At 36.4% G+C, this 22,629-nt stretch overlaps 1 protein-coding gene across 2 annotated transcripts in view; it reads right to left on the bottom strand.

Moving 5' to 3' along the window:
- The window catches only part of LOC131063761 (uncharacterized), a 131,044-nt gene that overhangs the window by 7,260 nt on the left and 101,155 nt on the right, over positions 1-22,629 (bottom strand). Inside the window, exon 5 of one of the 2 annotated variants that reach the window (XM_057997672.2) lies at positions 10,219-11,003. The exons of the other annotated variant lie outside the window; for it this stretch is intronic. Within the exon in view, the coding sequence (XP_057853655.2) occupies positions 10,986-11,003 (18 nt within the window). The 3' untranslated portion in view covers positions 10,219-10,985. Of the gene's footprint in view, positions 1-10,218; positions 11,004-22,629 lie in introns of those variants that run through there. 2 annotated transcript variants of the gene reach the window in all.

The raw sequence follows: 22,629 nt of genomic DNA, 5'->3' as shown, positions 1-22,629 counted from the left end.
TGATCATCGTGCAAGATTGAAGATCCGGTATTTGACATTTTAGGAAGAACAATGCTATTTGGCCATCAGTGAAGTATTGTGTTATGCGGAATTATTGGGATGATTTTGGTGATTGTTTCTATGTTTGAGGTTGTTTGGCCAGTATGTGGGTGGCATGTAGTCAATTTGTTTTGGTCCACATGCATCGGGGAATGGATTTAGTCGACGCATCTTACATGTCTCATATTTTGCAAGTGTTTTGAAGCTAACTTGTTGGTGAGAAAAATTCATGTTGCAGATACAAATTAGTAATCGAGAAGTTCATTTTAGATATCAGGAAGTATGTGAGTTGTGTGTATGTGCGATTGTGTGCAGTTTCACATGCATCATTGAAGGATTTTTGCTCCGGATTAAAGCAGATTAGCAGAACAAAGCAGTGGATCTTAGAGAAAAGAGACAGTTGTACTTTGTGCTTAAATTGGAACTATCCCAAGCATTTGCATATGCTATTTCATAGTTCATTTTCATGTATGTTACTCTTGTAACTCTTTTGTAAGACAGTGAGCCTTCCAGGGTTGTAGCCCTTATTGTATTTGAGCAGTAAACTCTAGGTAGTGAGCCTGAATGCATGTGCATTCCTATGTTAACTTTTCACATACTTTTAATCGAGTATCATCTTACTGTAGGTAGGTTTCCCACTGTGGTTTTTCCCTTGATCGGGTTTTCCATGTACACAATCCTTGTGTTATGGTGGCAGTTTTGTGTGCGTTTTGCTTATGCTTATCTTTCTTGTTCATTTGCATTAAGTGGATTAAGGAACGGTTAGAGAAGACAAAAAATTGCAGAACACTGATTCACTCCCCCCCTTAGTGTTCCTTGATTCCAACAATTGGTATCAGAGCCTAGTTCCTCGGAGGAAGCCTAACAACTTGAGGAAGATTCGGGAAAGCAAATCCATGGATTCCAGTAGTCTTAGAAAGCAGCTGGTTGTTGCTCTTGAGGATCTTGATCATGCACAAGCTGAGATCCAGCAAGTAAAAGCAAATCTCAAGGATGCTGAGGAATACATTGAAACATTGAAAGATCAGTTGAACAAATTAAGGGATAAGAGAAAGGAACTTGTTGACAAGCTGAAGGAAAAAGAAAATCAAAGAAATGATGAAGAAGCCCTAAAACAGAAGACAAAGGAATGTGAGAAACTAGCTAGAGCTAATATAGTCCAAAAGAATAAGATGGAAACCATTGTGATGAGATAGACAAAGGAAATTGAAGAAAGGAAGAAGAATGAGGAAAAACTTGCTCAGTTACTGAAAGACAAATCTGATGAATGTTGCAGACTTGAGAATGAGAATGGACAGTTGATAAGCGATTTATAAGATGCTAGAGATCATGAAGAAGATCTTGAAAAGCAAATCCTAGTTCTTAAGGTTGATCTTGAAGCTAAAAATAATTACAAAGAGAAGTTTCGAGTCAGCTCAACCAAGATTGATGAGATGTTGAAATAGGATGAACAACATTGGTCCATCTTTTACTGGTCAATGTTTCAAATGCAATAAGTATGGTCATAAGGCAAATGTATGTAGAAGTATGATAAACAACTTTCAGAATAGAAGAAATGTCAGATGTTATGCATGTGGTATGTTTGGACATACTGCTAATCAATGCAGATCAAGGACAAATCAAGGAAATTTTAGACCTAATCAGAGGAACAATGTTGTTTGCTATGCTTGCAACAAATCCGGTCACATTGCTAAGTATTGCAGAAGCATAAATGTTAATAAGAGAGGTCCGGAAGACAAAAACAAGAATGTGAAACCAGATGAGTAGGGAAAAGCAAAAATTGAAGAGATTAGAGAGTAGATGAAGAAGAATTGGGTGAAAAAGAGCGATAATGAGGCAAGAAGTGGGTTCGCTCCTAATTCCGTTGATGGAATCTCATCCGGTTACTAAGCTAAGGCATCCGGCCTTAGGGGGAGTCTTTCATGAAATTTCTTACAAACCCCCTGCTGAGGATCTGTACTTGTTTCCGGTAGGTTGCAGAGATGTGTGTGATGGTCACTAATGCATTTCCAAAAGATTTGAGCCGATCTAAAGGTCCACAGAAGGGAACTCTGTGAATGCAGAATATCCAGAAGAGTTAGGGTTAAGAGCATTTATTATACCTAAAGGTTAGGAATGCGGTGGATAAAAGGCAACTTAAACTTTCATTTATCACTTTGCATTCGAAACGAGAGAGTTGAAGAGCATGGTGAAAAAGATTTTCAAAATATTTTAGAACGGATTAGAGATTTGGTGAAGAGATCTTGCATCCGATTCAAGACTAAGAGGTATTTCTTGAGTTAGAACCATTTTTAGTTTGAACCTAAATTTTTCGATATGGCATGACCTGGTGTTGCAACTCCACTAGTTGTAGATGTAATTGAGAGGGCAAGGCCTAAATTCAAGAAACATCCTTTCAAGTAGATGGAAGACGATCCGAACAGTGATTTTCATCAGTCCCTTATGGAGTTTTGCATGTGGAAGATATTAGGGCTTATGTGCATTGCAGTATTGAGGAACTCGGGAGGACACAAATGTTTAAACTTTACTCAGAGCACATAATTGATAACATGGGAATCTTGAAATCAGAATTCAAACCTCTTGAGGAGAAGGGTTTCTTACAGTTTGTCAATTTTCCCAATTTTGACGAACCCGAATGGGTTAGATATGTCTTGAGCAGAGTACATGATGAATTCATTACCAAGGCAGCAATCAAGGCCGTAACCTATTTAAATGCAACCGGCAAAGTGCCTAGCCTAAGAAATGTGAAGAACCAAACAGTGATAGAAGCAACCGGTTTGCAATTTGATAGGAGATCAATGACAATCAGTGATATAATTGAATATGATGTCAAATTTGTATCGATGGTGACAGGATACCAGGTCTATCAGTCTAGCAGGGACAATTCAGTATCCGGTACGACTATCTATGCTACTTATCATATTCTGAAAGAAGATAAGTTGTATGATCTATGTGAGGTGCTTCGGAGTGAGCTTATGAGCAACCTGAAGAAAATCAAGCAAGACAAAAAGCATGTATTCAAATTTGGCACCTTGATTATTTGTCTCTACTTCTTTTTCATGAATGAGATTTTGGGAGTAGGCAAAGTTCAGTGGGCCTATGACAGGTCGGTGCTTTTACAAATAAAGGAAACACTTAAGAGTCTAGGAGATGCACAAACACAGAAAGCCATTCTTTGGGGATACTTTAAGACTTTCCAAAGTATAATGAAGAGCAAAGAAATGGTTCCTAATGAGATTGTGGAAAAATATGAAGACTCTATCTGTTTCATGGTTGAAACCGACCAATGTCTTATGGAAGCCGTTGAGTCGAGGACTTCATGGATCATGCCCATGGGGTATGAGGTCGAGGGACATGTTCTTGACATGTATGCTCAACACTTATTGAGCAAACCGGTGGACAAATCTGAGGAGAGGTTTGGGACATACAAGGAGAAGAGCTTGAGTTTGCATAGTTAGTTCAAGAAACTTGAGATTCAGAAGAAAGTATGGAAGGAGATGGAGCAGCTGGCAAAGAATATGGGGATATCCAAGGAAGCGGTCCGAAGAGCCCGAGAAAAGAACATCTGAAGGAAGAAGATATGGTCAAATCATAGAAGGCCAAACCGGAAGCTCCTGTCTCCAAGCCGAAGCAGCCTAAGAGCTCTGCACCCTCCTCCAGTGCTCAGAAACCTACAAGCTCACCTAAGCCTTAGGCCAAACCAAAGATGAAAAACTCTTAATCAGCAATAAATCTTTTGGCCCAAAAATTTTAAAAAATCGGACTCGGTAAAAAATGGGGAAAAAATCGGCAATAAATCAGAAAAATTATCGAACATTTGAAAATATATAATTTCTTGAAATATTCTTAAAAAACACACATACACTAAATTTATAGAACATAATAACATATTACTGATTTCCATCATATATAAATCAACTTAAAATGTAAAAAAAAAAATGGATTACATTAATTTTAAAAAGTAAATTAACTTCAGTTATAATTTAGAAAAAAAATAAAAATAAAAATTTAATAAAACAAAATATCATTTAAAAAATATAAATAAATATTACATGATAAGATATAAAAAAAATAAAATTAAATTGATACCTTTATATAAATAAGGGGAGAATCTTTCAAAGATTTTTTAAATGAATATACACGCAACTTGGGGAACTTTAAGTTTTTTAAAATAAAATAACCTTGAGTCGCTTGAAGAAGTGTAAAGACCTTGCCGAATTTTTTGTTCATTGTTGGATGGAGAAAGTCAATAAATCACAGAAACTTCTATTTAAGAACGGAAAAATGACGGGCAATGGTCGACTGTTTCCCTCGTCGCAATCGTTTCACCGCACGTTTTTCACCAACCCTCTTCACCGTTATTGTGATTTTTTACATTTTAGTCGCGATTTTATCGCGTTTTTTAGTGTCTGATAGTTGCGATTTAAAAAAAAAATCATTCGCAATTTAAACAACAATTAAATTGTCTGCATTATTGACTCGCGATAAATCGCAATTTAGGCAATTTTTTAACGATTTTTTCATCACTGGGCCAAACCATCTGATGAGGGAAAAAGGAAGAGAGAACAAGCTAGAACATTCACTCTTGTAGATGAAGAGGAAACAGAGTCAGATGAACAAGTCAAGGTGGTCAAAGCCCAAGCTGCTAAGGTCACTATGATCTCAAGGGAGAAACCATCCGCCCGGTAAGAAGTCTAAATCTGAGCTTGATGAGGCATTGAAGTCTAGAAAACTACAAGGTAATTACACTATTGTGTCTACTGTTACATTAGAACAAATTGTTAATTCGGTTGTCAAAGATGGTAATTTGAAACCACTATCCGAGTGGTATAAAATTTTGATGAAAATGGGAAGAGGTCATTGGAAGAAGCTGTAGTAAAATATATGAATGTATATAGTAAAACCTTGATAGAGTTATCATCTGTAATTCCAAAGAGTCTGTATGAAATTTTGGATGCTAGAAGGCTAACAACAAGTAAGGAAGATGAGAAACTAAAAGAGTATGTATTGGTCAACTTATGTTCAGATATCTCTAAAGAGGAGATAGACAGATTACTATAGTCAACAAAGAGTGAATTCAGAAGTAAACATAGGGTTAACAAAGTCATGTTAGGGAAAATCAATGAAGTTGCAAAGGAAACATAAAAGATTTTGGCAAAAATTTTGTTAGATAATCAATGAAGTCAATCATCCAAGTGACCCTAATCCAGAAGCTGAGCAAAAAGGGGATGACCCTTCTGTTCCGAATGTTTAGACTGTTGCGCACGAAGGTGTTGGAACTGAAGAACCAGCTGACAAAGGTGGAGACAATGCAGGTAGAATGATGAGGGTAAGGACATGAGTGACAACCCTTCAGTTCAGGAAGCTAATGTAGATGAGGGAACTCAGAACCCTCCGGTGGTGATTGTTGAATTGGAGAAGTAGAGAAATGCAAAGCAAGGTTGACCAGATTCAGGTGACAAGAGACACTAAGAAATCAATGAAGGGGAAGCAGATCATGAGCGATAGAGATTTCGCCCAAGGCCCCATCAATCTTGATTCTCTATCCCATGTTCAAGCACTCAGATTGGCTGCACTCGCTCAAGCCAAAGCTAGTGAAGACTTACTGAAATCCCACACAGAGGATAGTGAGGTGATATCCTTGGTAACGAGTGTTCTTGAGAAGATTTTGCCATCTTTCCAGCAGGACTCATCCATCTCACCCTCCGGTAAGCTAAAGAGTTTGCCTGAATCAGTTGATTTTCATTTTGAATCATTGAAGAAAGCTATTGAGGCAAAGATTTTAAGAAATCAATGCTATGAGGATGAAGACAGTTCTGAGAATGATTGAAGGAGATAAGAAAAGTTTGGTCACCTATGTTGAAAGCATTCAAGATGCAATGGCTCAAGGAGGAAAAATCAACAAGTCATGCCTAGTATTACCTAAGTTCTCTACTGAGATTGATAAGAAGATAAAAGAGTGTGAAGGGCGGTTGGCCAGTCTATCTCAATCTTATGATCCTCAGTCTGTTTTTGCGAGCGGTAAAGAAAATCAAGTAATATTTCTGCTTGATAAAATCAAGAGAAAGAAGAAATTGTAGGTAGAGTGGGAGAGCTAAAGAATCTAATCACTCCCCGATTAGACAGTCTTCTTAGCAGCCTGCAGGATGCCTAGAATGCATTGAATAAAAGTGCTCCTAAAGACCTCCGGGAAGCAGAAATGCATGCTTATCTATTCAGTGCTCTCATATCTATTCTGGAGAATCCGAAGAAGGGATGGGATAACCATTTGCAATCATTGAAGAACATTTTTGCAGATATTTTCAATTTTGTGTAAATTTTGATCTTCGGTATTTTGACTTTGTCATTGATGTCAAAGGGGGAGATAGGGAAGTGAAAAATGGTGTATAATCTTTGGGGGAGTCTTGTCTCAAAATTTTTGGTTGCAGAGTGTACAGTACTTTGGTTTTGATCCGACACTTATTTATTTTTCACTATGATGCCATCAATGCCAAAGGGGGAAATTGTTGGCAAGAGACACCATTCCGATGTAGATAAGTGTATGGGAGTTGTCATTGATGGCAACCCAGCTCAGAGATTTCATCCAGTTTGCACAAATTCATCCTACCAGAAGTAAGAAATCCTTTTTGCTCAAGTCTAGAAGGTGGAACACAATATTTGACAGTTGAGAGTATTTTGTGTAGAACTTCGCTTTGGTTGCATATTTTGATTTGCGGTGATTCAGCTAGTTGGTTGGATGCCTGGAGTAGCTTATTCCAAAATCTTAGCCTCCGGTGTTGATCATCGTGCAAGATTGAAGATCTAGTATTTGACATTTAAGGAAGAACAGTGCTATTTGGCCGTCTAGTGAAGTATCGTGTTATGCGGAATAATTGGGATGATTTTGACGACTGCTTCTATGTTCGAGGTTGTTTGGCCAGCATGTGGGTAGCGTGTAGTCAATTTTTTTTGGTCCGCATATGCATTGGGGAACGGATTTAGCTGACGCATCTTACACGTCTCATATTTTGCAAGTGTTTTGAAGCCAACTTGTTGGTGAGAGAAATTCATGTTGCGGATACAAATTAGAGATCGAGAAGTTCATTTTAGATATCAGGAAGTATGCGAGTTGTGTGTATGTGTGATTGTGCATAGTTTCATGTGCGCCATTAAAGGATTTTTGCTCCGGATTAAAGCAAATCAGCAGAACAGAGCAGTGAGTCTTAGAGCAAAGAGACAGTTGTACTTTGTGCTTAAACAGGAACTATCCCAAGCATTTGCAAATGCTATTTCAAAGTTCATTTTCATGTATGTTACTCTTGTAGCTCTTTTGTAAGGCACTGAGCCTTCCAGGGTTGTAGCCCTTATTGTATTTGAGCAGTGAGCTTGAATGCATGTGCGTTCCTATTTAAACTTTTCACATACTTTTAACGGAGTATCATCTTACTGTAGGTAAGATTCCCACTATGGTTTTTCCCTTGACCGGGTTTTCCACGTACAAAATCCTTATGTTATGATGGCAGTTTTATGTGTGTTTTACTTATGCTTATCTTTCTTGTTCATTTGCATTAAGTGGATTAAGGAACAGTTAAAGAAGATCAAAAATTGCAGAACATTGATTCACCCCCCCTCTCAGTGTTCCTTGATTCCAACAGGCATCCCTTGGTTGGAGCTATGGGATTGCAAATTCAACCTACTAATCAGTAATCTATAGTATTATCTGAATTCATCGAGCACGTCATGAAAAACTTACTTATAAAAGGGCAATCTTTAGGAGTTGAATATGAGTTGAATATAATTTACCATGTGTTTGATGGCTTTCCCAGCATTACACAATAAACACAAAAGACCAGTGCCAAATTGAAGCAAGTTGAACCGAAAGTAACTACTAAATGCCCGTCTTTTGACACAAACTGGGGATCTTTTGACCATGGCTGCAATAGATAAGGTAACAATTTTGGTGAATAAGATCATTGAAGAACATTAGAAGGTGCAAAAGCCTAATCAATCAAGACAAAAGGGAAATCAGCTAGAAGATGTAGTGGAAGAAGTGCCCTAGATGCAAAGCAAACTATGAGACTCAAAGAAAATTGCTACACAGATGCGATAGCCCTTATTCAATTTCATCGAAATATATGAGCAATATGATGCTCAGGTTGTTACATTAAGCACACTTCATAATCGAGTCTAGGAAGATTCTACTCAAGTTCTTGCTGAAGAGATTCAAAGTTTGAAAAGAGACAACACGAGGCAAAGGCAAGTACTAAGAAGTTGTTAGGCATTCAAGTGAAGAGGCAATGGGATTGGATGAAAAATCTTCTTTACCTTGTAGAGATGTCAATAGAAAATTGTAATAAACATTTTTAAGATAGCCTCGAACAATCTAGAAATAGTGACCACTTTGTTGACCAATTTGTAGATGTAGAAGATCGACTTAGAAGAGGCCATTGCAAATTGGACCATCATCCAAGATGATGTCTTAACAATTGCTCGCCAACTACAAACACTATTTAAAATCATACCATCTACACCTATGAGCAAAGTGAAAAATGTTTATGCCAATTTTATTAAGTTGGGCGAGTAATTATAGAAGCCCAATTTTGTGAAATTCACACACATTGTAGGATATCTTAAAGAATCCAACTCAAAACTAAAAAAGGTGGTTGGATGACTCTTCCTAGATGGTTGAAAATAAGCAAGGATGGTCATCTAAGTCTTACTATAGTGAAAACAAGTACAGTGCTCTAGGTGGAGTAGAAATAGTGATAACCTACAAGGGTCCCATGACCAAATCATCAACTACCAATGTTGCTTATATGTATTTTGCATTGACGTTTGACGAAAATTACTCATTTTTGTGGAATAATGTTATTGGTAGATGTTGTCTCAAGACAAAACAACACTTTAATCTAGGAGAATGTTAAGGAGAATACAACCTTATGTCACAGTGAGAAATATGATGTGATCAAATGGGCTAAACAAATGGTGTGAATTGCAACACATTGTAGTTGTGTATCAATTAGAACTTTGTTGGCTTGGGAAAATAAACAAGTATAGATGGATGCTAGTTAGATTGTATAATTATTGTCAACTTAGACATGTGAAATGTGTTGGTGCTCAAAACGCTGCTCCACTTCCTAGAAACAAATCTCACTCACAAGGCCAAGGTTGTCATTGTGCAAGTGAAAGCAGCTCATCCACAAATTGTGGAGGGTTAATGGTTAACTCTACAAGAGTGGGTTAGATCTCCCATGATTCAAGCTTAGCTTAGAATCAAGAGGGTGTTCCTAGAGGTATACCTTAATAGGTATTAAATTCACATAGAATATACAATCAATAACCAATTACAACCAAACCCAACTTGATGTCTTGGTCCCAAGGATGACCACTGGACCAAGAAACACTAGCATCCATGATCCCTATATAGGTGATATGATTTTGCATTGTTGATGGGTGTTTTGTGACACTCTCCAACACAAAATAAAATACCAAGTATTCTATTCTCTCTTGAACAAGGAAACCTCAAATGCTAAACAATATGATCAAAAAAGGTTACCCCAAGGTTCCTATAGTCAGGTCTTGATGTTGCAATGGATAGACTCAATGAAATGATGTGATATTTTGTTCTCACAAAGGGACTTATGTTGTACACTTCTACAAAGCAGCTAGAACTTGAACATCTGATATAGAAATTTAGGTGATGTTTTCTTCCTAAACTAACTCAAACTTCCACCAAACAAAAGACAAAAGGATTAGGGTTAGGGAATCTAATCTAAGACCTATGAACAATGATGATAATGGATGGTGATTTAGATAGACAAACTCCTTAAATCAAGCTTTTCTTTGCGACATGAAAACAACTATACAAAACTTATGCGATCTCCAAAGGTAGTGAAAGATTTTCATATTGTAAACATTCATCCAAATACCCAATGCTAGCACAATTCAAATGATCATCCACAATCAAACTAAGATCATAATAAGTTTAGACTAACCATACACTACAATTTGCAATCAACAAACTACAGATGGTATGAACCAAGGAATTCATCAGATATCTTCACATTCTTCCATTAAAATCAATGAACTTCAACTAAAACTTGAGAAGTAGAAACCAAGCAAAATGTTGAAACTCATACAAAGATCCACCATATCTTCAATGAAAATGATGTATTGATTTCAACATAGTCTTGGCAACAATTTCTGATATCCTCCTCCTACTACTATTACTCCTATTCCTAATATTGTTGCTATTAACTTCTAACTTGCTATTAACCCTTACAAATGAACTAAGCAAGCCTTTTATAGACTTAAAGTTACAAAGCAAGGGCCCAAATTGATTCTAAATCAATGGCCAAGATAATTCAATGAAACTCTAAGGTGGGATTAGTTATAGCTAACACCTCATACAATATTTAATGTCATCCATCTTTTTAAAACTTTTGACCAATGAAGAATAAGATATCCTCCATGGCACAATTTGCGAGGAGCAAGAGAAAATAAGAAAATTACACGTCTTCTATGATTGTGTGCCCATTAACTCGTTCTTTGGATGAGTTAGGTTTGATGAATCTGGACATGTTGACCTCAGATTATTTGATTGGTGAAGGTGAATAGATGCCACCTCAGCTTGTACACCTTGCAAAGTTTCTCTTTTCATTTCATCTAGCTCTTTGTTTGAACTCCAATTCTATATTATCATAAAGATGTCTTTGTATCTTCGCCTCATGAGTTTCTAACTTTGATTAACTCTTCTAAAACTTCAAAGTGCTTTCCTTGGTCTTTCATTTGCATTTCCATCTTCATCTTCATGACAATCCTTGAAAAGCCATCTTGTTGTAGTTGTATCCTTCGTGTTGTTGAGTCCTTTGTTATCTTCTTGAAATGTTCTTCATGTTTCGCCATCCTCCTCTTGAACATGTTGATCTTGTCTTCCATAATTCTTGTTTCTTCATCCTTCTCCATCATTAGCTTCCTTGCAATACCTGAAAAAAGAGAGAGAATCCTTGGATTAAGGTTATGGATAAATTACTCTTATTAATTCCAGATTTTGGAATTCCTTAAGTGAAATGAAAGAAATTTATAATAAGAAAATGAAAATCCAAAACCTTTCATTCCTAATTCATCTTCAAACAGTTAAAATTTTAAACATGACAACTCATTCTTCAATTGTGAAATTGTGAAACAAATCTTAGCCTAACCAACAAAATCATTAGGATTTTTCAAAACGTCATCAAGAATTCACAATCCATAATGCAATGGAATGTTTCACAAACCCCTCAAAATCCCTTGATTTTCATTTTTTTGCACAAAATTTCCAGAAAATTAATCTTAATGACTTCTGGTTTTGCTTACAACAATCTGGAAATTCACTTTCAAGCTGGGAATTCTTGATTTGGAAAATTCTGAAATGATGTTTCAAACTGGAAATGCTCAAATTGGGTGAGGAAATTCAGTCAGATCTGCACATAAATTACTTCTATGCCCTTCAAGAAATCTCCTTACTATTTTAAACATCAACCTTCCCTCTTTTTATTTGACTTGAAATCCTGATTTTCCTTGTCCAAATTCACACGTATCTGCTGCCATGGTTCACTTCTGGTCTTCTCTGTTGTGAATTTGCTTCTTGTTTGCTTTGATCCGATCCTTGACACAATTTTACCTCTTTTGGATCTGATTCACTTTTCTTCAGGTCTGATTTGTTTTCCTCGGGTCTGATTTCACTTTTGATTTGCATTGAAGTCTGCTACAATTTGCTTTGCTCTGCTGGGAATTGTTTTGATTTGATGTGAATTGCATTGTAGAGAAGAATCCCCTTATCTTACCTTTATAGGCACTCATATAGTAATCCCTTCTCCTTGGTAAGGGTCAGCTATAGGAGATGGATTTTATTTCATTTTTCATATTGCAACTTTCGCCTTCTCAGGTTGATTTTTTCCATTTTAAATTGAGTTTTTGGAAGGAACTTTTTGTGTCTCAATCCAGGTCGGCCTCCTTGATTCAACATTGCCATGAAGGGCTATAAATTTAAGATGAGCGCTCATTTTCCTTGGCAAGAATTTGAAGTGCCCATGCATTGACTCCATGCGAATTTCTGCCTTAGAGGTGGATTTTCCAGCAGTATTTTGCCTTGCATGTGGATTATTGGGCAGATGTCTTCCCTAAGTCTGGAATTTCCAGTGGAGATTAGCCTTAAGCATGCATTTCCTAGTGGGAATTTGAGGTATGCAAGGATAGCTGGGCAGAATTCTCCTCCTTGGATTTCTAAGCGGGATTTGAGCATGGACAAGGATTTTTGAGCAGGATTTCTCCTTGGACGTGGATTTCTTCTCCTTGGACATGGATTTCCCCACTTTTTTCCATGGAAAATAAACTATGTTACCCCAAGTTTTTGGGACGGGGAAGACAGGGGACAGCGGGACGGGTTTCCAGGACGACAATTTTTTTTGCCAATGTTGGGGACAAAGGGGGGACGGCTAGATAAAATATATGGAAAATTTACAATATATCGGGAAATTTAAATTTTCATATGAAAAATAGATAAAGCATGTATATATACATTATATTCATATGAAAACATGGATAAAGAAGCTATGTGTACATTATAGAACCTTAAAATACCACATTTGTATTCAAAATTAATTGTCAATACTCAAATATGCATTCATAATTCAGAATTCATTATCAATACTCAATATGCATTCATAATTGAAAATTCATTGTCAATATGCCAGCACTTGTTTGATTTGCTGAAAACCTGATCGCTCTGCTTAAACAATAACCGCCGGAAATAATTGTTTTTATCTCTCATATGGCATATCCTTCCCTTTTAAATATATGAATATCATATAGTAAGATATGAAATATTTATATCATTCCCTTTTAAAGTTTTAAATATATCATATAGTCAAACATGAAATATGGTCTGATATGAAACATAAATATTTATCATTGTCTTTAATAATTTATCACAGTCTTGATCTTCAAATTATATTAAATTTTAATACAAGGCAACGATATTATGAATTATCACATAGTCAAGACTTATATTAATAATTTAATATCGTTGCCTTTTAAATTTTTAATAAATGGAACGATTTAGGGCAAAAAATTTGGGGCCCACATTAGGAAAAGAAAATTAAAAATATGACATTTTCTTAATTTTTTAACTAGCCCCAGCCGTGGGGGACGTCCGGCTGTCCTTGGGACAGATTGGGGACATCCCAACCGCCCCCCTCCATCCTCGGGACGTACGGACATCCCCCACGGCTGGGGCAAATGTCCTCCTGTTTCCAGGACATCCCCAACAAATTCCCACATTTTGGGGATGGGGGGAAACGTCCTCTGGCCATCCCCGAAACGTCCCCGGGACCGGGACGGGAGTTTTCAGGCCAGGGACACGTCCCTGGGTTATGTAGAAAATAAATCCTTTCCTTTTGTTGAGTTTTGGAAAAAATCCCTTTTAATATCTCCATTCCTTGGATAATTTCCTCATTATATTTTCATTCCCAAGGATAAAACCCTTATTTCACTTTCGTTCCAAGGATAAAATCCTCCTTCAAATTTTGGAATTTTCATAATCCTCATCCTAACCTTGGAATTTTCCTCTATAATCCTTGTCTCAACTTTGGACTTTCCTTCTTTCCACATTTCAACTTAGGAATTTTTCCATGACTCAATTTTGGATTCATCATCCTATCCTTGACATCCCTCACCCTCATCAAATTTCATGTTTTGTCAAGTGAGTTTCCTCATGATTCTGCCCTTATTTCTCATCTTGCAAGTTGCACATTCATGGATTTTAGACTTGGATTAATTACACATTCCTTGTTCAAGTCTTGGATTTTCCTAATTTTCCTTAAGGATTGAGTATTCATTCCTCATCTTGGACTTGGAATTCTCGACTCGGCCTAGCTGTTCCTGACTTGAACATGCCCCTTTTCCAAGGACGAACTTCACACTTCATGGATTGATCAGTGTTTTCCTACGGATTGACAAGACATTGCCACCTTCTCCCAAAGGCTAGGAGACAAAAAATGCTGCCAAGCTAAGCCAAACTAAGCTAACAAGCTTAAAAAAAGGGGGTTCTCATTTGCAATGGGGCGTGTGTTTAGGACACAACAAGATTTATTAACTATTCTTTGAAAATAGATTCCTAGTTGTGATACAAGGCTTTATGAACACGCAAAACTACCCTACTCCTTAACTATTGATTTGTGTTTTTTTATTTTAAAAGATTGATATTGGCCAAGTGGGCAAAGAGACTGGTGCCTATCCATTGGACTACAAAGTCACAAATAGTAAGAAAGAAAACCATGGAGGAAGCATAAAAGAAATGATCTAGGTATACATGCCAACAAAGAGAAAACATCACACAAAGATAATACTTAGTAATCCACATTGAACTGCATGCATCCATTTGAAACATGCAAAAGGCCATTACAAAGCTTGCAATATTTGGAAATCTATTACATTCACCAATTTCATTTACAATCATACTAGTGAATGTGGCAAGGGAAAACCTTTACAACCATAAAAGACTTCCTAGAGAAATACAAACAATGATGGAGACAATCTCAATACAATACCTACACACACACACACACTTTTATATATGTATACATGCTCTGGGAATCCATAACCATCCTAGAATTGGACAAAGTGTGATTTGAAACCCTAGACAAAACTCTGCACTTGCATAGCCTCAAGCAACCACCAAAAGAACCAACCTCATCAAAATGATAACAATTTCACAACATTTACCTGGGTTCCAAAACCTAAACGACAACACTATAGTACTGCCTGTTGTGATGTTTTCACACATCACCCCATTGCAAATGGGGACCCCAATTTTTTCTTAGATTAGGTGCCTTAGTTAGGTGTCTTAGTTTGCTTAGCTTGGCAATAGTTTCTTTAGTCATTAACCTTTGCTACTGAGTAAGAGATGTCAGGTTGAGGTCACGTTGTGAAATCGCTTGAGGTTCTAAGAAGTTGTCAATAATGTCAATATGTTGAAATAATTGCCAAGGTTGTCAGGAAGTCAATCAACCACAAGGGGGTGCGAATTTACCTCTACAACACGGAAGATTTCAAGTCTAAGTTCACATCAACCTCCAAAACATGGAAGTGCAAATCTACCCTCCAAAATGTGGAAGTCTTCCTTAAAAAAATGTTACTTTCAAAATGCCCAAATCAATTTTCCTCAAAAATCAAGAAAGTGGAAATTAAGTGGAAATCATAAAGGCTAAAAAATAAGGAAGTTTTCAAACATGAGTGATAAAAAAAAATTCCTCCAAAAACAACGAACTTTAATTGCCTTGCAAAAACTTAACATCCAAAAAAGTGGAAGGGGGTACAAAACAACCTTAGCAAACAAGGGGGCGCATGACAACCTTAGCAAACAAGGAAAGGGGTGCACGACAACCTTAGCAAACAAGGAAGGGGGTGCACAATAACTTAAGCTAGTGAGGAAGAAAAAAAATAAAAAATTACCTTGTGCGATTTTAACCTCCTAAAACATGGAAGTGGGGTGCGGATTAAGCTAGGTAAACAAGGAAGTGAAGTCATCCTGATGCGGCCATGGTCCGGGGGGTCCTCAAGGAGAACAATCTAGATCATGTAGCAAGAGTAACACAACAGAAGCACCAACACAAAATAGAGAAATGCAAGATCAGACATCCCCAATATCATAGATTCATCATAAACTAGCCGGCAACATGCGGGTAAACTTGCAGGCTTACAAACCTAGTTACAGAATACATTCCAGATTACAATCCATCCGGACCTCCAAGAGGTGTTCTAATCATAGATCATGAATCGATATCATTCTATCTCTTTCCTATCCCCCAAAGGATCAAATACAACAATATATATAGCATCTGGAACACATCCGGGTCGGCCACAAAAGATTACATTCTCCAAGACAGGAAAATGAAACGTGTAAAATAGGTCAGACCCAAAGTGTGAAGATCTCCTCCGCCAAGGACAAAAAAATGAAGCGCAAACCACAAAGGAAGGTCGGCCAAGGGCCTGGGAACATCGTGTGCGGTGTCAATTAGATCCGCAAGAGAAGGACTCTCCAACTAGCCATTAAGGTCAAACTACTCCGAGTACCAAGAAACAGACAATCTGGAAGCAACAACTTGCCAAAAAAGGATCCAAATGAATTGAAAATCTAGAACAAGGAACGAGAACAAGTCTGGAAGCCAAAAATCTGATCCGCAACGGAAAATGAACAACTATCGGAGAATGTTGAAAGAAACACGGAAGCTGCAACACAAAACTGAAAACAAATATTTTTGGTTGATGCAAGATTGCTCATCAACCGGGGATGTTGCATCACATCCTTCTAAGGAAGATAATTGCCTAAGTAAAGGTTTAACCCTCCAAAGTGTGGAAGAAAAGTGTGGATCAACCTAGATAAACATGGAAACGGTGCAGATCAACCTACATAAACATGGAAGGAGTGCGAATCAACCTAGGTAAACATGGAAGAGGTGTACAACAAGCTAGGTAAATGTGGAAGGTAAGAAAGTCAACTTCCACAAACGTGGAAGGCAAAGAAAGTCAACCTCCCAAAACGTGGAAGGCAAAGGTAAAAATTACCCCACTTTAAGGATCAAATTGCAAGAGATGCAAGCTAGTCATTGGAAATTAAGGAATTCAAATTTTTCTTCTAAAAAACAAAGAAGAAGAAACATGATACAAATTTACCCTCACAAATGAGGAAGGTGAATTTTAGAGGCAAAACACAAAACTGATCACAATTCCCTGATAAAATCCTTTCCAATCTGTTCTCCAATCTGCACTTATAATTCTGTTATAAACTCTACAAATCTACCTTTAAATCTGTATTATCTTCTTCTATATATGCTGCAATTCCCTTCTCAACTCTGTTATAAATCTGATCATAAATATGGTAATTTCTTCATATACATTTCTGCCTTGAGATCTATCCTATCTGCTCATATTTCTTCATATGTATATCTGATATAAACTTCTCATATACTGCACACTTACATCTCAAAGATCTTCCTTCTTTTTATTCCATACTCTACACACACCTTTTAAGATATTCTTTCTATTCCATATACTCACTCTTTTCTCAGAGATAATTTTTATTTTATTACTCAACTCTACTTTTATTTTCTGACTTCTATTTTCTTATATACCTTATTGTACCTTTATGTCTTTACGTGGAAAGACATATCATTTCATAGGACAATGCACCCCCAATTTTAATATCTCTCTTTTCACTAATTGCACCTTTTCTTTACATCAACAAATCCTTTAATGAATTGGTTTTGTCTATAAAAAAATTCCATCATTCATAATCAAATCATTATACTTTATTATTTGTATCGCTGACTTTTAATGAAATCGTGGCCTTTGTTAATGTGCCGCTGACTCCTTTAACATTCATTTTACTTGCACCATATTGTTAACACTTTATTTAATTTAATTGCTCCACTTTTATATCTTTTATGAAGAAGACAATTTGTATTATTAGTGGATCACAACACTTTATAATAATCCACCGCTGCATAACATATTAGATATAGTTGTTGTCTATAGCTCAAATCGCCACCTTATGAGGAAATAAACCTGCCACGTTGCTTTGTCATTTGTCTCTAATAAAATTCCTGAAACTGTTGCCATTTTTTTTTATCAAACAAATTGCTGTTCTTTCTTTATCGACTCTGTCAAATAAGTCGAAACCAACTATATATATAGTGCCCGATTTCTTTTGACAAGGCCATCGATAATAAGGTCTTCAACTCCAATTGGATAATAGGTCTCGGGTCTTTTCAATACAAGAAAAATCCAGTCTCGTAGAGTATAGTCGCTAAGCTGTGGACTTATTGACATCATATTATATTATCGCTGTCTTTGTTCATGATCAATGCTTTCTCATGAAACAATTATTACTGTTGTCGCTGTTGAGGATTACATGTACGTGTTTTCTTATTGTTTTGACTTGACCATGGCTGTCTCATGGTTATGTTAATCTCAGTCTCTTTTTAATAAGTCGATTTTTGATTGCTGATATGTTGACCCCGCCACTGCTCTATTCTCTAAGACGCTGTCACAAACATGAATGATTTCATTTATTAGTTTCAACTATTTTTGTATCAGCTTGCTTCTCAATAATTAATCGCTGCTTATATCATTGCCTTGATGCATCAAGATTCCTACAAATAATTCCCATCATATGATTCGGCTTTGAAAATAATGACATCTTCTTCAATTTGCACCAATCTTAGTCAATCGATTACCATCAAATTACATTGCAAATTCTTTTCATTAGATTATTTACATTTCTGCCTTTATACTGTTGCTGTTCACACAATGAAATCGCTGTATTACTCAAATAGATCCTTTGCAATATAAATCAATCCTTACTGTCTACAAACTGAAGCCGCTCTTCACAATAGTTCATTTGTTTAATACAAAATGTTGGCTATCTTCAGTGAGCCGGCCAGATTAATGAAACCTCCAAAATTGTCGCATCATTCCACACTTTATCGAACTTGCTCCTTAGTGCTGCATGCATACAAATAACTAGATTGCTGATAGGTCGATGCCTTCTTTATCATCCCACCACCTATACAATAAATGTAATTGCTGTTGATCACTTTAACAAATGCTTGCTTTTAGATCACAGGTATGATCACCCATATACTCGCTGACTTGTCAAACACATTTGTTGCTTATAAAAAAATCTTTGATGAGGCCTCTGCTTTTATTAATTCTTTATCATTCACATTGCTGCATGTTACTTGGACAAACTGCTGATGTATGGGATACTTTGCTTGGGTGTTCATTCCATTCACATCGCTGCAAGACAATGTATCTTCCAGACCGCTTGCTTATGAAGATCACTGTATCTTCAATATATCTGATTACTGTAAGATCAGACTGACTTTATCACTGCATTTATTTGTGCAGTATACACAGTATACTGAGTTTATAGCTTCATATCTACTAGCATCATATACTAGCATTATATAACCACTGTATGATCAAACTGCACTGTAAAATATCTATCAGATTTAGGACAATGTGTTCATCAAAACCTTCATTAACAAATTCCTTTGACATCAAAGACAACTCCTTCACACCTTTGACATCAATGACAATATTTCCATCAGAAGGCAAAGGTAAAAATTACCCCACTTAAGGATCAAATTGCAAGAGATGCAAGCTAGCCGTTGGAAATTAAGGAATTCAAATTTATATTCTAAAAAACAAAGAAGAAGATACATGATACAAATTTTCCCTCACAAATGAGGAAGACGAATTTTAGAGGCAAAACACATGAACGTTTTTTGTAGAAAGGATGAAGTCGGCTGCAAAGGAAATCAAAGTAATGCGAATTTGATAGCAAACAAAAAACGTTTCATTTATTTGCCAAGTCGGCTAGGCTGCTAAGTGAGTGGGTGCAATTCCCTTGGTAAGTCAAAGAAAACAAAAAAATGTATTTTTTTCCAAGTCGGTTGTATCATGGAGGTGAAAGGGTGTGACTATTTAAGAACCCCTACTAAATCTCGACTAATTTTCTCCTATTTTTAGATGTTTGACAATTTGTCAACACTTGGCACACAACCTACTGCTATCTGATTTCTAATTATAGTTTATGTTTTGGGGGTTTATGACTATTGCCACTTCAGATAGAATGCATAGAGAATGAATATTATGCTGTCCACAATCAACAACCTTTCATATTTCATGGAAACTTTGTTGCCCTCACATTATTTTAGGAGAGAACATAAATATAATGAAATAACAGTGACTGCAGAAATAACATATATGCAGACTACAAACCAATAATGTGAATATCTGACTTTACTTGCTGACCTGTGTAATTATATCAAACTTATAATGCTCAGAATCTTCAGAAATACCATGCATAAACATCTCAGTCACTTATATCATGCATAAAATTTGAATCCTTCAAGTCTCATGAAGTATGCCAAAAGATATTTGTTGATGCAAATAGCATTGGTCAGATAAAATCTAATACAGATCCATTTACATCAAAAGAAGAATGGCATTAATGCAGATATATATGTTCGATCTTGGACATGTATAAATATATATGAAGTAATTATTATTACTTCATATGTATATTAATATATATTGATAGATCATTTCTATATGCATGATTTATAATATATCGAACCCCTTCATAATTATCAAATTGCACTTAATAATGATGCCACCGATCTATTATCGGATGTTATTAGTAATACCCCGATTAGTTATTGGGTATGTTTGGTTTATTTATTGCCACTGATTGATATAGTTATCGGGCCTGTTTAACTGCCACCAATTGGGAATCGGTTAAGGATATCATAGTTACTGATATATATTATTGGGTTATGCATTGACACCGATACACATATCGGTTAATATGAAACATGTAATGGCACCAATTTATATCGGGTTAATTAGCAATGTGTTGTTTGGGTAATCAAAAGGTGCGATCAAGGGTTATCTTGGTCGGTTATGTCCAAAGGACATAACCGACCAAGGTAACACTTGGTGTCCCCTCATTGCCATATATAACCCGATTCATTTGCTTGGAGAAGGGCATCAAAATCAATTAATGTTCTCTCTCCATCTGCAGCAAAGAAAAAATCAGACATATTATATTGTGAATCAAAGAAATAATAAGTACACTACATTATATATATATATATATATATAAAACTTGCTCTTCAAATTGAAAATTGCATATACATTTACATGGTATCAGAGCTATAGTTGATCGAACCTAAGGCTATTCGATTTTGTGAATAATTTAAGAACAAGGTTATATACTACATCACATTTCTCAAATGGCCAGCGCTATCAGATTCGAAGATAGACTTGGAGGTGGCGATGATTTTTCAGCTTGGAAGTTTAGAATCAAGATGATCTTAAAGGAAAACAAAATGGATTCATTTGTTCAAACTGAAAATGCACAACCTGAAAATGAACTTGACAAAGCAGCATGGATTGAGGGAAATGAAAAGGCCATTAAAATAATAGTTGATGGGGTGAGAAACAACATAATGCCCATCATAAGGAAACATCAGACGACCTATAAAATGTTCAAAGCACTTGAAAGCACATTTGAGATATCAAATGCAAGTCGAACTTTGGCATTAAAACAAGAGATAAATCATATCACCATGAACAAAGGGGAGACAATCAATGCCTACTTTATGTGGATATCAACCCTAAGAGATGAACTAGCAAACTCTTGATTACGAGATCCAAAGCAAAAAAGTTAACACTCATTGCTCTAGATGGGTTGCCTAGTGGATGGAGTACATTCGTTCAAGGCATCAGTGCAAGGTCCAAATATCCTAAGTTTGAAAGATTAAGAGATGATTGTCTCCAAGAAGAATCAAGATTGAACAAGATGGGAATAAAACAAAAGAACATAGACGAAGACCTTCAAGTCCTAAATACTAACACAAATAAGAAAACCAAGAAGAAGCAATTTAGGAAGAGGAAAGGTCATCAAGGCAAGAACACTTCAAAGAAAGACCTATCACATATTCAATGCTATAGGTGTGACAAATTCGGGCACTATGTTGCAAAATGTCCGGAGAGAGCCAAACATCAAGCCACATTTGCCAAAGCAGGAAAATCCAAAAGAGAAGATGACTCCAAGAACTATGTCCTCTACTCAGCACTTACAAGCCATGCAACAAACAAGTGTAACTCCTAGGTGATCGACAGTGGCTCGTCCAAACACATTACAGGGTTTAGAGAAGTGCTAGACTCCATGATAGAGGAGAATGATGAAGAAGTGACTATTGGAGATGATTCCTCACATCCAGTCAGAGGAATTGAATCCTGCACCATCAAACTGAAGACAGGCATATCATTGCAACTCGAAGGAGTACTATATGTCCCCAGCATCAAGAGAAATCTAGTCTCCTTATCAGCACTAGAAGATAACGGATACAGAGTAACCTTCATGGAAAACAAGGTGTTGGCTTGGCCAAGGAATTCTTCCATCAAGAAAGCTAAAGTCATTGGTCAAAGACGAGCCTATTTGTATGAGTTATGCATAGAGCCCAACCTAGCCCTAATTCATGAAGCGACAAATGCAAATGAAGTTTGGCATAGAAGACTAGGCCATCTGAATTATAGAGCTTTATCATCTATGGGAAACCTTGTCATAGGTCTACCTAAGTTGAAGCAATATCATTCAGAGGCATGCAAGGGATGTGCCCTAGGTAAAAATACCAAGGGTGCCTTCCAAAATAGTACTAGGAAGACAAGCAAAGTTTTAGAGTTAGTTCATTCTAATGTATGTGGACCTATGTCCGTACCCTCTCTAGGGGGATTTTTGTATTATGTAATATTTGTTGATGACTACTCTAGGAAAACTTGGATCTACTTTCTAAAGTGTAAAGAATCAGAAGAGAACCTCAATAGGTTTAAAGAGTTTAAATCAATAACAGAGAACTATTCAGGAAATAAAATTAAAACCCTAAGAACTGATAATGGGGGGGAATACACATCAGAATTATTTAAAGATTTTTGTAAAAAATCAGGGATTAAGAGAGAGTTAACAATACCTTATAATCCTCAACAAAATGGGGTAGCTGA

Source organism: Cryptomeria japonica, chromosome 5 (assembly GCF_030272615.1).
Source record: "Cryptomeria japonica chromosome 5, Sugi_1.0, whole genome shotgun sequence".
Lineage (NCBI taxonomy): Eukaryota > Viridiplantae > Streptophyta > Pinopsida > Cupressales > Cupressaceae > Cryptomeria > Cryptomeria japonica.
Note: the sequence above shows the minus strand (reverse complement) of the source record. Positions and strands in the feature narration are given on the sequence as shown.